A 13,602-nucleotide genomic window follows, 5' to 3' on the forward strand; every position below is an offset into this window, starting at 1 on the left:
CCTTTCACCTGGTTTCTTTTCTAAGCTGAGGTCAAAGGCCAGTAGCTTTTGGCACCATAGCTGAAGGATAAAGAAAGGCGAACCATCGTCCAAGAGGCTCTCCTCACTCGAGGCCACCTCAGACCTTTCCATCTCAAATGAGCGGTGAAGCCAGAAGTTAGTTCCTACACTCCAACCTTCAGTCCTTGAGGTAACAGGCAAGATGCAATCTCTCGATCGCAGGCCGCCCTTTGACTCACTGTCCCCAATCTTTAACAACCACTCTCAGATTGCAACCCTGATTTTCCTCCTGGACATTCCCCATTTTCGTCTTCCTCAGCTTCCCTGAAACACCTCACCTTTGTCCTTGACTTTCTAGTGGCATCTTTCTCTCCCTGAATGGGAGCCAAGCAAAGTGAAGCATCCTAGGAAAGAAAGTCTGAACTGGTGTGTTCTCTCTCTGTCTCTCCTCCCTTTCCCCAGGCGCCCCTGAGTTTCCCTGCACTCCTCTGGGTGGGCAGGGCCCTGCCCAGCAGCCGAGCATCTAGGGAAGGAGAGGGGCCGTAGGGCCCAGCCCTGGAAACTTCCCTGGGGAGGGCATCAGGGGGGAAAATGACGAAGAAGAAATCAACTCGACCAAACACGAGTTGGGGTAATCGGATCGGCATTTCCACCTAGGTGCGGAGCTATGATTAAAGAGGGACGGGTCCAAGTGAAGAGGTCAGTTTTTGCAATGCCTCAGGCCCCCGAGATCCCAGAGGTGGGGCAGAGAAACGGAAAGCGGCAGCCACCGTGGCCCCCGAGCCCGAGCAGTGGAAACACTGACTTGCCGTGGGCTCGGCTTTCGTTTCTGCTTCCAGATTCCCAGCTGTCCCCTTGCTGTCCAGCTCTTGCCTTATGTAGAACAGACGCCTCAGCGCCAAAACTAGGCTCCTTGAGCGATGACTCACCTTTCTCTGCGGGCCCCGTGGCACCCTGGGCCAGGGTCGAAGGCGAGCTCACCAGTCCTTTCCTTTTTCTGCCCTATTCCGGTGCAGCTCGTCTGAACCCTTGGCTCTCGACGGCGACAACGCCGCGGGGCTTCTCCTGCACGGAGCATCTGTCCGCTGCAAAGGAAAAAGCATCGGGCCCCGGCCTCACTGTCTTGTTTCATAACAGGAGCGGTGGGACCTAGTGGCCCGAGAGGCAGACGGACCCCTGGGTCCTGATCCCGGCTCCACCGCTTGTCTGCTGGGTGGCCTTGGGCAAGTCACTTACCTCTCTGGGCCTCAGTTCCCTCAGCTGTCAAGTGGGGATGAAGACGGTGAGTCCCATGTGGAACAGGGATTCAGTCCATCAGTTGTATTTCTTGAACACTTACTGTGTGCAGAGCACCGTGCTAAGCTTTTGGGAGAGTACAGTATTAGACACTTTCCCGGCCCACAATGAGCCTGGGTTCAACCTGATTAGGTCGTATCTGCCCCAGCTCTTAATACAATGGCTGGCCCATAGTAAGCGCTTAACAAATACCGTTAAAAAACAAAAAACAGAGCAGCGGGCGGGGGAGCCAAGTTGTGGGGAAAGCGACTTTGGTCAGATGGGCCGATTCCGAGCTGGCCGACGTGGCGGGAGAGCTGAAAGGAGAAGAGAACTAGAGCGAGGGGTTTGAACGGCAAAGTTGACAGTGGAACAGAGTCCGTGTCAGCTGTTCCCAAAAGGGCCAGGTCACTGGTCAGGGAAGGGCCCACCAAGGGCAGGGTTTCACCAGACCTCACCGTTTCCTGTGTCGGGGAGGAGCCCAAAGCCCTGCGGGCCAAAGTCAGGCACAGTCACACAAGCTGCATCCGGGGGCGAGCAACAGGATGACCGGGGCCTGGCGCTCCCGACAGGAAGTGAGGCCGGGAATGCGGGAATGGAGTGGGGTAGGGCTGGGCTGGGACAGGGCTCAGGGTTCCCAACGGAGGAGGTCTTCCGTTCCAGGGAAGGGCAGCGTGGGCACCTGCGGCCGGCCGGAGGCCGGCACGTCTCCGTGTTGGCACCCGCCTGCCGCTCTAGTCCGGCTGCCTCGTCACCCATCCTGGCACGAAGCTGGCAAGGAAACGTCTGGTTGGCGGTGATGAGGAGCCAGTGGCAGAAGTCCGTCCCCCCCCACCGGGAAGCGCGGGTCGTAGAACCTCCGCTGCCCTTTGGCGCTGGGTGGCCTCCGCCCCCGTGCCACCGAGGCCAGAAGAGGTGGGTTACAGGCTGCCTTTTCCCGTGGGACTCTGGAGCCCCTTTTAGACTGTGAGCCCACTGTTGGGTAGGGACTGTCTCTATATGTTGCCAACTTGTACTTCCCAAGCGCTTAGTACAGTGCTCTGCACAAAGTAAGCGCTCAATAAACACGATTGATTGATTGACTCGGGGCAAAGCAAGCGGCGGGAAAGCCCAACGTTTAGGCCCGGGTGGTTGCAGGGGGAGGGGGTTGGCAGATTATAATGACCGTCGCCCCCTCTAAACTGTGAGCTGGTTGTAGACAGGTAATGTGTCTGTTATATATCGTTGTTCTGTACTCTCCCAAGCAATTAGTAGATTGCACTGCACACAGTAAACATTCAGTAAACACGACTGACTGACTGACCGGCCGATGGACTGGAGCAGAAGGAGCAGCTGCGGAGCTGGGGGTTGTCTGGACAGCTCCAAGCCATTTTAGCACGTACCAGTAGACGTGGTGGGGGGGGACGGACCGAGGGGCTTAACTTGGGCCAGTACAGCTAAGCCACTAGCTTCCTTCCCCTCCCCCTCCCGCCCTGTGGCAGCGCAGCCACGTCAGCACAGGCAGAAGCAATGAGCCCCGCGCTCCTCACGGTCCGTCCGGGGCCGGCGCATGGTCTCGGACCCAGGCCGCGGGGCTCCTGGAGAAACCGCGAGGCGGCCGCCCTCCTCCCCGAAGGTGGGCGTCCAACCCGACCCGTTTTAGGCCGAAGCCACGGCCAGGCCCCTTGGTCCGCGATGACGCTGTCGTCCCCCACCGCGAGGCCAAGTCTGCCCTACGCTTGCCCAAGCTGGAGTGCCTGGTGGCTTCCTTCTGTCAGTCAGTCCATCTTTATCGAGCGCTCACCGTATGCAGAGCCCGTCCTAGGCAGTTGGGAGAGTACGAAACAAGAGAGGTGATAGACTCGTTTCGTTCCGTTCCCTACCCACCAGGGGCTTCCAACCTAGAGCACCGTAGAACTCCTTCTGGTCTCCCGCCGGTGACCATAAACGGCGGCCTTCGGTTTGGCCTCAGAGCCTGCTTTGCCCCATTGGGTTTCGTCAGGCCCGGCGGCTCAGGTTTCCAGCTACTGATACGGACTTCCCAGACTGCGCCCATACCGCTGATGACAGCCCTCCCCCTATCCTAGAGAGGAGCCTAGGCAACTGTAGGACTGGGCTGGGCCTGGCCTTAATTCATTCAATCAAATTTATTGAGCGCTTCCTATGTGCAGAGCACTGTACTAAACTCTTGGGAAGTACAAGTTGGCAACATATAGAGACGGTCCCTACCCAACAGTGGGCTCACAGTCTAGAAGGGGGAGAAAGACAACAAAACAAAACATGTAGCTATACACATCATGAATAAAATAAATAGAATAATAAATACTACTACTACTTATAATAATAATCATAATAATTAAGGCATTTGTTAAGCACTGTAGTAGGTACAGGATAAACAGGTCAGACCCAATCCCTGTCTCGCTTGGGGTTCACAGTCTAAGTAGGAGGGAGACCAGGTACTGAAGCCTTATTTTCCAGATGAGGAAACTGAGGCACAGAGAAATGAAGAGACTGAGCCAAGGTCCTGGAGCGGGTCAGTAGCAGAACCAGGAGTAGTACCCGGATCCCCTGCCACCTAGGCCCCGCTCCTTCCTTTTTAGCTTTGTACTCTCCCAAATGTTTAGTGCAGTGCTTTGTAAATGGCAAGCACTCAGATGGCACGGGTGGATGGATGGATGTCCCCCGTGGGGAAGCCCAGGGATTGGCTCTGGACTCAGCAGCCGCGTTTGGGAAGCCTTCCCTTCCCTTCCCTTCTTCCCTTCCCTTCCCTTCCATCTCACCTTGGGCTCTGCTTGGCTCTGGAGGTCCAGGCGGGCTGGGACAGGTGACCCCTTTCCCCAGGGGAGCGCAGAGCAGGCTGGCCGCGGCTCTTGGGTTCCATCCAGCAGGGATATCAAGGTCTTGGGCACCCGCCTCTCAGGGCAGCTCAGCGCAGCCCACTGCCCAGTGGGGACCCTTTAGCTTCTGGTTTGCTCTCCGCCGCCGGCAGCCACGGGCCCCGCGGGCCACGCTCCGTCTCCGAGAAGCGGCCCGCGAGGTGAGCGGGGGCGGCCAGGACCAGGGCGGGCCGCTGGCCCGCACCTTTTGGGGTGAAGGAGCCAGCGCGCCCCGGGGCAACGACGAAGAAGAGGATGGAACATTTAAAGAAAAGAAGCCAGCCGGGGGAGAGGGGAGCAGCAGCAAGGCGGGGTGTTGGTGCAAGAGGGAAAGGGAGAGGCTGGGGTCACTGGGGCAACTGGATGGCCCTGATCGATTGTATTTATTGAGCGCTTACTGTACGCAGAGCGCTTGGGAGAGTACAGTAGGACAGACGGCAGACACGTTCCCTGCCCACGAGGAGCTGAAACTCAACCTTTAGTACCTGGTGGCTATTGTGAGCTGGCGGCCAGCGGGGAACCTCAGCCCAGACAGCTCATCGTGCCGGGGTTCGTCAGGTGGGGAAGGGGTGGGCCGAGGGGGCCGCCGACCCACCGATTCCACAACGCCCGAGGGGGCGAAGGAGCATTTCTTCGGAGAAGCAGAGCGGCCTAGCGGAGACAGCCCGGCCTGGGAGTCGGAAGGGGCTGGCTCCTAATCCCGGCTCCGCCACTTGTCTGCTGGGGGACCCTGGGCAAGTCACTACACTTCTCTGGGCCTCAGTCACCTCATCTGTAAAACGGGGATCAAGACCTTGAGCCCTACATGGGACAGGGACCGTGTCCAACCCGATCTGCTTGTATCTTCCCCAGTACTTAGAACAGTGCCTGGCACGCAGTAATAATAATGATGATGGTATTTGTTAAGCGGTTACTATGTACCAAGCACTGCTCCAAGCACTGGGGTAGATACAAGGTAATCAGGTTGTCCCAAGTGGGGCTCACCGTCTTAATCCCCATTTTCCAGATGAGGGAACGGAGGCACAGAGAAGTTAAGTGACTTGGCCAAAGTCACAGAGCTGATAAGTGGCAATGCTGGAATTAGAACCAATAACCAGAGGTCTGCAGCAAGATAGACCTTGCAAGCAAGCAAGTTAGCAGCAAGATAGTGAAGCAGCATGGCGCAGTGGAAAGAGCTCGGGCTTGGGAGTCAGAGGTCGTGGTTTCTAATCCCAGATCCGCCACTTATCAGCTGTGTGACTTTGGCCAAGTCACTTAACTTCTCTGGGCCTCAGTTACCTCATCTGGAAAATGGAGACTAAGACTGTGAGCCCCATGTGGGACAACCTGTTTACCTTGTATCTAGTCACCTCTTAAAACAGTGCTTGGCACATAGTAAGTGCTTAACAAATACCATTATTATTATTATTATTATTTTAGACTGTGAGCCCACTGTTGGGTAGTGGCTGTATATGTTGCCAACTTGTACTTCCCAAGCGCTTGGTCTTGGCCATTCTCCACTGCCCGGTCCTGGCCCTCCTACCCCATCTGGCTCCTCCACCTTACCCTGGCCCTCATCCTTAATGAGCATTTAACAAATTTATCAAATACCGTGAGTATTATTTTATTATGTTTTTTACTAGGACTCTGGTCTCCGCTGCCGAGACTCCCTTGAGTCCCCAGTCTGGTGCCGGCATTGGTGAAGAGGGCGATCCAACTTCTAGACTGTGAGCCCACTGTTGGGTAGGGACCGTCTCTATGTGTTGCCAACTTGTACTTCCCAAGCGCTTAGTACAGCGCTCAATAAATACGATTGATTGATTGCTCTGCACACAGTAAGCACCCAATAAGTACGATTGATTGAATAACCTCTGACTCCCAAGACCGGGCTCTTTCCACTAAACCACGCTGCTTCTCATAGTAAGCACTTAACGAATACCACCAGTATTAAGCAAAGGAAGCAACAACATGCATTGCGCTTGGGATTCCTGTATAAACAGGGGTGGACTATTTCCACATTGTAACCCTAGACCTTTCTGATCCTGGGACGGCGGGGGCTGGAGCTATTCTAGGGTCTCAGCCTTCTTAGCCTTCCCTGCCTAAACCCTCCTTTCCTCTTCTCCCACTCCCTTCTGCAACGCTCTTATCCCCCCCCCGCTTTACTCATTCCCCCTCTCGGCCCCACAGCACTTATGTACAGATCTGTCATTGATTTATTTCGGTTCATGCCTGTCTCCCCCTCTAAACTCTAAGCTCGTTGTGGGCAGGGAATGTGTCTATCGTTGTACTCTCCCAAGCCTTTAGCATAGTGCTCTCCACGTAGCAAATACTCAATAAACACGATTGAATGAATGAATCAAATTGATTTGAGAAGCCACATCTAGACCAATCAATCAGTCAGTCCAAGCCCCCCACCTTCAGCCAGACCTCCCACTCCCACAAGCCCAGACAGATGAGAATCATCAGTTTTCAACAGTTTCCCGAAGGGAGAAGTGTTCTCCCCGGATCACATACCAACCTGTGTCTTTACAATCCTTTTCTCCATTCCCCCATAATCCATGGGGGATTGTTTCACCCTGCGGGTTACACCTTTGGAAGCATTAAGCTCGGGCGACGGAGTGGAAACATTTTGGACCATTCTGTGATGAGAAAGTTTACACGGCAACAGCAGCAGCTGCTGGCTAAAAGAGCACGGGCTATTTCAGCTCTGTTGGCCGCAGGGCCTGTTAGGGGCAAAGTCATCGTTCAACTTAAGGTCATTCCATAGATTTGGCTCCTGGCTGGGAGAAGTGTGAAATCAAAAAAAAAAAAAAAAAACAAAAGCCAAAAAAAATCCAGGTCTAAAGAAGGAAACAGTGAAAAATCAATCATTAAAACTGTGAGCTCCCCATGGGACAACCTGATCACCTTGTAACCTCCCCAGCACTTAGAACAGTGCTTTGCACATAGTAAGCACTTAACAAATGCCATCATTATTATTATTATTGTTATTATTATTAGGAGGAAGAACAGGAGAACTGAGGAACAGAGAAGTTGAGTGACTTTGCAGTTGACTGGCAGGATTAGAACCCAGGTCCTCTGCCTCCCATGCCTGTGCTCTTCCCCGTAGGCCATGCTGCTTCTCCATTTAAACCAGCCTTGCAACATATTGTCAGTAAGTGCCCATTTGGTGCCAGGAAATGCTGGCACCATTCTAGACTGTGAGCCCATTGTTGGGTAGGGACTGTCTCTCTATGTTGCCAACTTGTACTTCCCAAGCGCTTAGTACAGTGCTCTGCACACAGTAAGCGCTCAGTAAATATGAATGAATGAATGAACCTCCTCCAGGAGGCCTTCCCAGACTGAGCCCCTTCCTTCCTCTCCCCCTCGTCCCCCTCTCCATCCCATCTTACCTCCCTCCCTTCCCCACAGCACCTGTATATATGTACATATTTTTTTTTTACTCTATATATTTATTTAATTTATTTGTACATATCTATTCTATTTATTTTATTTTGTTAGTATGTTTGGTTTTGTTCTCTGGCTCCCCCTTTTAGACTGTGAGCCCACTGCTGGGTAGGGACTGTCTCTATATGTTGCCAATTTGTACTTCCCAAGCGCTTAGTACAGTGCTCTGCACCTAGTAAGCGCTCAATAAATACGATTGATGATGATGAGTGATGGAGGGGTGGGCGATGACCACATTGTGTTTTCATCAGTGAAGCTTGGCAGTGCACCGCAGCAACTTGGTTGAGGGAATTATTGGTACCTCTTGGTTGAGGGAATTATTAAATGGTACCTCTTTTAGGTCCACTAAAGCCATCAGCTTTCTAGACCTTGAGGTTGTCCCCTAGGCTCATTAGAGGGCGGACCTGCAGCTTGAATCATGTCAGATTCTCCTCCGTCCTGGAAAGTGGAGAGCGAGAGAGGAAGGGAGCTACAGGCTAAGGCTGTCGAGCCTCATCAGTGCAACTGTTCACTGCAGCTAATAACAACAATAATCATAGTTGCAGTATTTCTTAAGCACTTACTATGTTGGGTAGGGACTGTCTCTATATGTTGCCAACTTGTGCTTCCCAAGCGCTTAGTACACTGCTCTGCACACAGTAAGCGCTCAATAAATACGATTGATGATGATGATGTGCCAGGCGCTGTACTAAGCGCTGGGGTGGAGACAAGCAAATCGGGTTAGACACAGCCCCGTGTGGGGCTCCCAGTCTCAATCCCCTTTTTACAGATGAAAGAACCGAGGCCCAGAGAAGTGAAATGACTTCGCCCAGATCAAAAAGCAGACAATAATAATGATGATGGCATTTGTTAAGCGCTTACTATGTGCAAAGCACTGTTCTAAGCGCTGGGGAGGACACAGGGTGATCAGGTTGTCCCACGTGGGGCTCTCAGTCTTCATCCCCATTTTACAGATGAGGGAACTGAGGCCCAGAGAATAATAATAACGATGACATTTGTTAAGCGCTTACTGTGTGCAGAAGTGACTTGCCCAAAGTCACTCAGCTGACGGGTGCTGGAGTTGGGATTAGAACCCATGACCTCCAACTCCCAAGCCCGGGCTCTTTCCACTGAGCCCCGCTGCTTCAGACGAGTGGCAGAGCAGGGATTAGAATTCATTCCCTTCCAACTCTCAGGCCCACGCCCTAACCACCACTGCTCTGAGCAGCAGAGAAAGGGAAGAAAAGTCTTCCCTTTTAGACTGTGAGCCCAGTGTTGGGTAGGGACTGTCTCTATGTGTTGCCAACTTGTACTTCCCAAGCTCTCAGTACAGTGCTCTGCACACAGTAAGCGCTCAATAAATACGATTGATGATGAGCAACGGTGGCTTCAGAAAGCATCCTTCGGGACCACTCCTTTGGCCTTCGGCTCAGTCCTGCCGCAGCGCTTAGCGCAATTCAACCCCCGCTCCCGTCCCTCTCTCAGCTGGGATGATTTTAGCCACCAGCAGCCGAGGCCCTCCTGTGCCCCCAAACATCTGTGGAGAGAAAGCACAGAAAGCTTTTCCACTCCACTGTCAACTGGAGTTTCGGGTAAAGCGGTAACCAACGCAAGATGGGAACGCTGACTCTAAAAAGGGGGAAAAAAAGGAGCCGGGGATGGAATCAAGCCACGGGTAGAACGGGGGCCTTTTTTCCTCCTGCTTTTTCAAGTCGGTAGGATTCCTCGCTTGCAGCCCTGTGTCCCTTGGGCGGTTTTTTCAGCGCAATTCTTCACAGCACCCTTTCGGACGGCTGCAAGTCAACGCCCTGCACTCGGAGAAAGAGCTGCTCTTGAAAATGGGAGCCAGGGCTTTTTGTACTAGTTGAAAGCCGGGGCGTTAGGAACTAGAGCAAACACCACCGCCCGAGCAAAAGGGATTATGTAGCTGCAGCCAGTGGGTTGTCTGGTTGCTTTTAGTGACTGGAATCCTTCCACTCCATAGAAGGGAACAGGCTGGCCCCTATCACTTTAGAGACATGAAACTATTTGACCTTTACAAACAACCCTGACTGGGTTTATGATACTTCTGGATAAGAGGTACTGTTTAAAGTTAACTATTTAATTAGTTTACAACTTTGGGGACCCCCCCCCCCACCTCCTTCTGCCCCTCCCCATTTCAGACACCAACAAGCAAAAGACTTTGATGGGCCTAATGAGTTTTACTTGTACATATCTATTCTATTTATTTTATTTTGTTAGTATGTTTGGTTTTGTTCTCTGTCTCCCCTTTTTAGACTGTGAGTCCACTGTTGGGTAGGGACTGTCTCTATATGTTGCCAATTTGTACTTCCCAAGCGCTTAGTACAGTGCTCTGCACATAGTAAGCGCTCAATAAATACGATTGATGATGATGATGATGACTGTATATGTTGCAAATTTGTACTTCCCAAGCGCTCAGTACAGTGCTCTGCACACAGTAAGCGCTCAATAAATACGACTGATGATGATGATGAAAGAGACTGGCTTTTTGTTTAAATACTTGAAAGCCACACTTTACTTGTTGATTGGGGTGCTTTGCACATTCATGCAATCGTATTTATCGAGCGCTTACTGTGTGCAGAGCACTGTACTAAGCGCTTGGGAACTACAAGTTGGCAACATCTAGGGACGGTCCCTACCCAACCGTGGGCTCACAGTCTAGAAATGGGAGACAAAGAACAAAACAAAACAAGTAGACAGGTGTCAATACCATCAGAATAAATAGAATTATGGTTATATACAAATCATTAATAAAATAGAATAGTACATATGTACAAGTGAAATAGAGTAATAAATCTGTACAAACATATATCATCATCAATTGTATTTATTGAGCGCTTACTATGTGCAGAGCACTGTACTAAGCGCTTGGGAACTAAGGGCTTGTACTAAGTACTAAGTACTAAGGGCTTGTACTAAGCCCTTCCCCACAGCACCTGTATATATGTATATATGGTTGTACATATTTATTACTCTATTTATTTATTTATTTTACTTGTACATTTCTATCCTACTTATTTTATTTTGTTGGTATGTTTGGTTCTGTTCTCTGTCTCCCCCTTTTAGACTGTGAGCCCACTGTTGGGTAGGGACTGTCTCTATGTGATGCCAATTTGTACTTCCCAAGCGCTTAGTACAGTGCTCTGCACATAGTAAGCGCTCAATAAATACGATTGATTGATTGATTGATTGAGTGGGTTGGAGAGCAGTTTGGATAACAGTGGCGCGGATTAAACAGGTGTGGAGAGGAGATGGCTTCCCACCGGTGACCTTTCCCTCCCCTCCGCATTCCAGCTTTACCTTCAGGCCCGAATGAAAGGCGACTGGGCGAGACTGGCACGACCCACCCTCCAGTTCGGCCTCGTGGCGTCCTCCATCTACGTGGGCCTCTCGCGGGTTTCCGACTATAAACACCACTGGAGCGATGTTTTGACGGGGCTCATACAGGGAGCCGTGGTCGCCGTGCTCATCGTAAGTATGAAAGCCAAGGGGTACTTCTAAACATCTGGTTTGTAGCAGCTGAAGCTGGACGGAGACTAGCTCTCCGTTTTCCACCTTTTTGGGTTTTAAAGCGGTATTGTTTAAGCACCGTGTACCAAGCACAGGGGCAGAGACAAGCTAATCGCGTTGGACCCAGCCCGCGTCCCGTACGGGGCTCACGGTCTTAATCCCCACTTTACCGACGAGGGAACCGGAGAAGGGAAGCGACTTACCCGGGGTCACAGAGGAGACAAGTGGCGGAGGCAGAATTAGAATCCAGGCCCGTGGTCTCTCCACTAGGCCACGCTTGCTTCTAGAGTAATTGCTATCTAGGCGATACACTTCCCTTACATCATCATCATCATCAATCGTATTTATTGAGCGCTTACTGTGTGCAGAGCACTGTACTAAGCGCTTGGGAAGTACAAATTGGCAACGTATATGTTATATATATATTACATCATTTAGGAAGTGTGCCTTGTGGGAAGGGGGGAAAAAAAATTGCTTCCCTTGCCCCAGGATGGCACTGGAGGTTCAGGGAGGTGGCCAAACAACACGGGCAAATGAGCAGGTGTCAGGAACTGGATGTTGACTTTGGGTTGATCGGTAACGGGAAAGGGTTCAGCTGAAGTGTTTCTCTGTTTCGAGGTAAAGGAAATCCTTTCCGGTCGGTCAGCGGCAGGGGTGCTGGCACGCACGTGCTCATGCTCACACTCAGGCTCTCGCTCTCTCTCATCCCCCCACCCCCAAGGCCACACAACCGGACACCCTCCTGTTGGGGCCACGGCCCTTCTAACCCGTTTCCCCTCTAAGCTGTAAGCTCGCTGTGGGCAGAGACTGTGTCTGTTATACTGTACTCTCCCAACACACAGTAAGCACTCCATAAATTTGACTGACTGGCTTTCCCTCAGAAGCGGGGACGGGGTGGGGGGTGTGTGCTGATGAGCAGCAGAGGCCTAAAAGAGGGCCAGGAGCCCCGTGCTCTGCCCCACCGTGCCCCATCCTCCCCTAGATGCAGCCGGATGGCCGGGCTCCTCCCCGAATTCGGGATTTCAGATGGCACCGCGGGCCGTAACAGCCGGGCTAGGGCGGCCGCGGCCTCCCCGGGGTCGGCCGATCCCCCCTCCCCGGTCTGGGAAACATGGCAGAAGCCAGGTCACCCCCACCCCGCCAGGAAAACACAACCAGTGGGCCAGACTTATAGCCCACCCTTAAAGACCAGCTCTCGGGCTCGCCACCCCAAATTTGTGAATTTTACCCAGGGACGCCACTGATTTCATCTCGCATTGCCTCTTCTGTTCAGGTGGCGTATGTCTCCGATTTCTTCAAAGAGAGAGCCTGTTCCTTCAAGCAAAGGAAAGAAGAGGACTCGCACACCACTTTGCACGAGACCCCCACGAACGGCAATCACTACGGGAGCAATCACCAGCCCTGAAAGGCGGAGGGCGGGTGGGCGCCGGGGGTGGGCAGGCCTGTGGAATCGGCAGGTTGTCTGGTGGAAAAACGACATCAGCAGGAAAGATGATGCTAATTTCTTCCTGACGTACAAATGAAATGGACTGCTGCTACTATACGTCTTGGATATCCACTTTACCTATGTATATAGTCACATTTAACATCAATGGTTATCTCCTAGCTTTAAAACTCATTTAAAGAAAAAAAAAAATTTCAAGCCTTTCACTTAAAAAGAAAACAACTAGCCACCTGTAAATTTTTTTTTTTTATTAAAATAACGTGGTAAATGCTTTTTATGTACAAACATGTATGTGATGTGCTTGGCTAGAACCGTGCTCGGTTTAAAATACAACACAAATTAAAAGGTTTATAACTGGAATTCTGTCTTGGAATGGGGAAAGTGGGGGGGGGGGGGAAGGGCAAAAGAAACAGCTGCTCACTGAGGCGGAAAGGGAGAAGTTGTCCTGTTGGTGCATCCGTACGAGTCCTCACGTCGCACACTGCTTAGAGATACAGACTTGCAGCGAACACGATGTCTCTCTTGATTTTGGTAATTCCTGAGGGGGAGAAGGAGGTCTGGGGTAAGGTTTGGCGTGGGCCGGAGTGGGAATCTTGCCCGGGGAGACGAGGGGATGGCACTGTAATCCCCCCCCAGCAGCCAGGCCCCTCAATTCTCTCTGCTGTAGGGGCCACACAGCAGGAAGTGATCCTGGGGTGGGGGAGTGTCTCTCCCCGCACTGAAGCCCTACACCCCCACTTTCACCCCCCCAAGGTAGGTTAGGGAAGCAGTGTGGCCTAATGGAAAGCGCTCCAGCTTGGGAGTCAGAGGACTCCGCGTTTTAATTCCGGCTCCGCCGCTCATCTGCTGTGTGACCTTGGCTAACTCGCCTCAGTTCCCTCATCTGTCAAATGGGGATGAAGACTGTGATCCCCATGTGGGATATGGGCTGTGTCCAAGCTGATGAGCTTGTCTCAATCAATCAATCAATCATATTTATTGAGCGCTTACTATGTGCAGAGCACTGTACTAAGCGCTTGGGAAGTACAAATTGGCAACATAGAGAGACAGTCCCTACCCGACATTGGGCTCACAGTCTAAAAGGGGGAGACA

The 13,602-nt window shown here is 52.0% G+C and overlaps 2 protein-coding genes across 4 annotated transcripts in view; one reads left to right on the forward strand and one right to left on the reverse strand.

Moving 5' to 3' along the window:
* Positions 1–12,870, forward strand: part of PLPP1 (phospholipid phosphatase 1) — a 144,787-nt gene extending 131,917 nt beyond the window's left edge. For all 3 annotated transcript variants that reach the window (XM_038765440.1, XM_038765442.1, XM_038765443.1), the window contains 2 exons: positions 10,851–11,027; positions 12,340–12,870. In XM_038765440.1, the coding sequence (XP_038621368.1) occupies positions 10,851–11,027; positions 12,340–12,471 (309 nt within the window). In that variant the 3' untranslated portion in view covers positions 12,472–12,870. The remainder of the gene's footprint in view (positions 1–10,850; positions 11,028–12,339) is intronic.
* MTREX (Mtr4 exosome RNA helicase) overlaps positions 12,744–13,602 on the reverse strand; it is a 107,152-nt gene continuing 106,293 nt past the window's right edge. Inside the window, exon 27 of the mRNA XM_038765444.1 lies at positions 12,744–13,048. Coding sequence (XP_038621372.1) covers positions 12,996–13,048 — 53 coding nt within the window. The 3' untranslated portion in view covers positions 12,744–12,995. The remainder of the gene's footprint in view (positions 13,049–13,602) is intronic.

Source organism: Tachyglossus aculeatus, chromosome 23 (genome assembly GCF_015852505.1).
Source record: "Tachyglossus aculeatus isolate mTacAcu1 chromosome 23, mTacAcu1.pri, whole genome shotgun sequence".
In the NCBI taxonomy this organism is placed as follows: domain Eukaryota; kingdom Metazoa; phylum Chordata; class Mammalia; order Monotremata; family Tachyglossidae; genus Tachyglossus; species Tachyglossus aculeatus.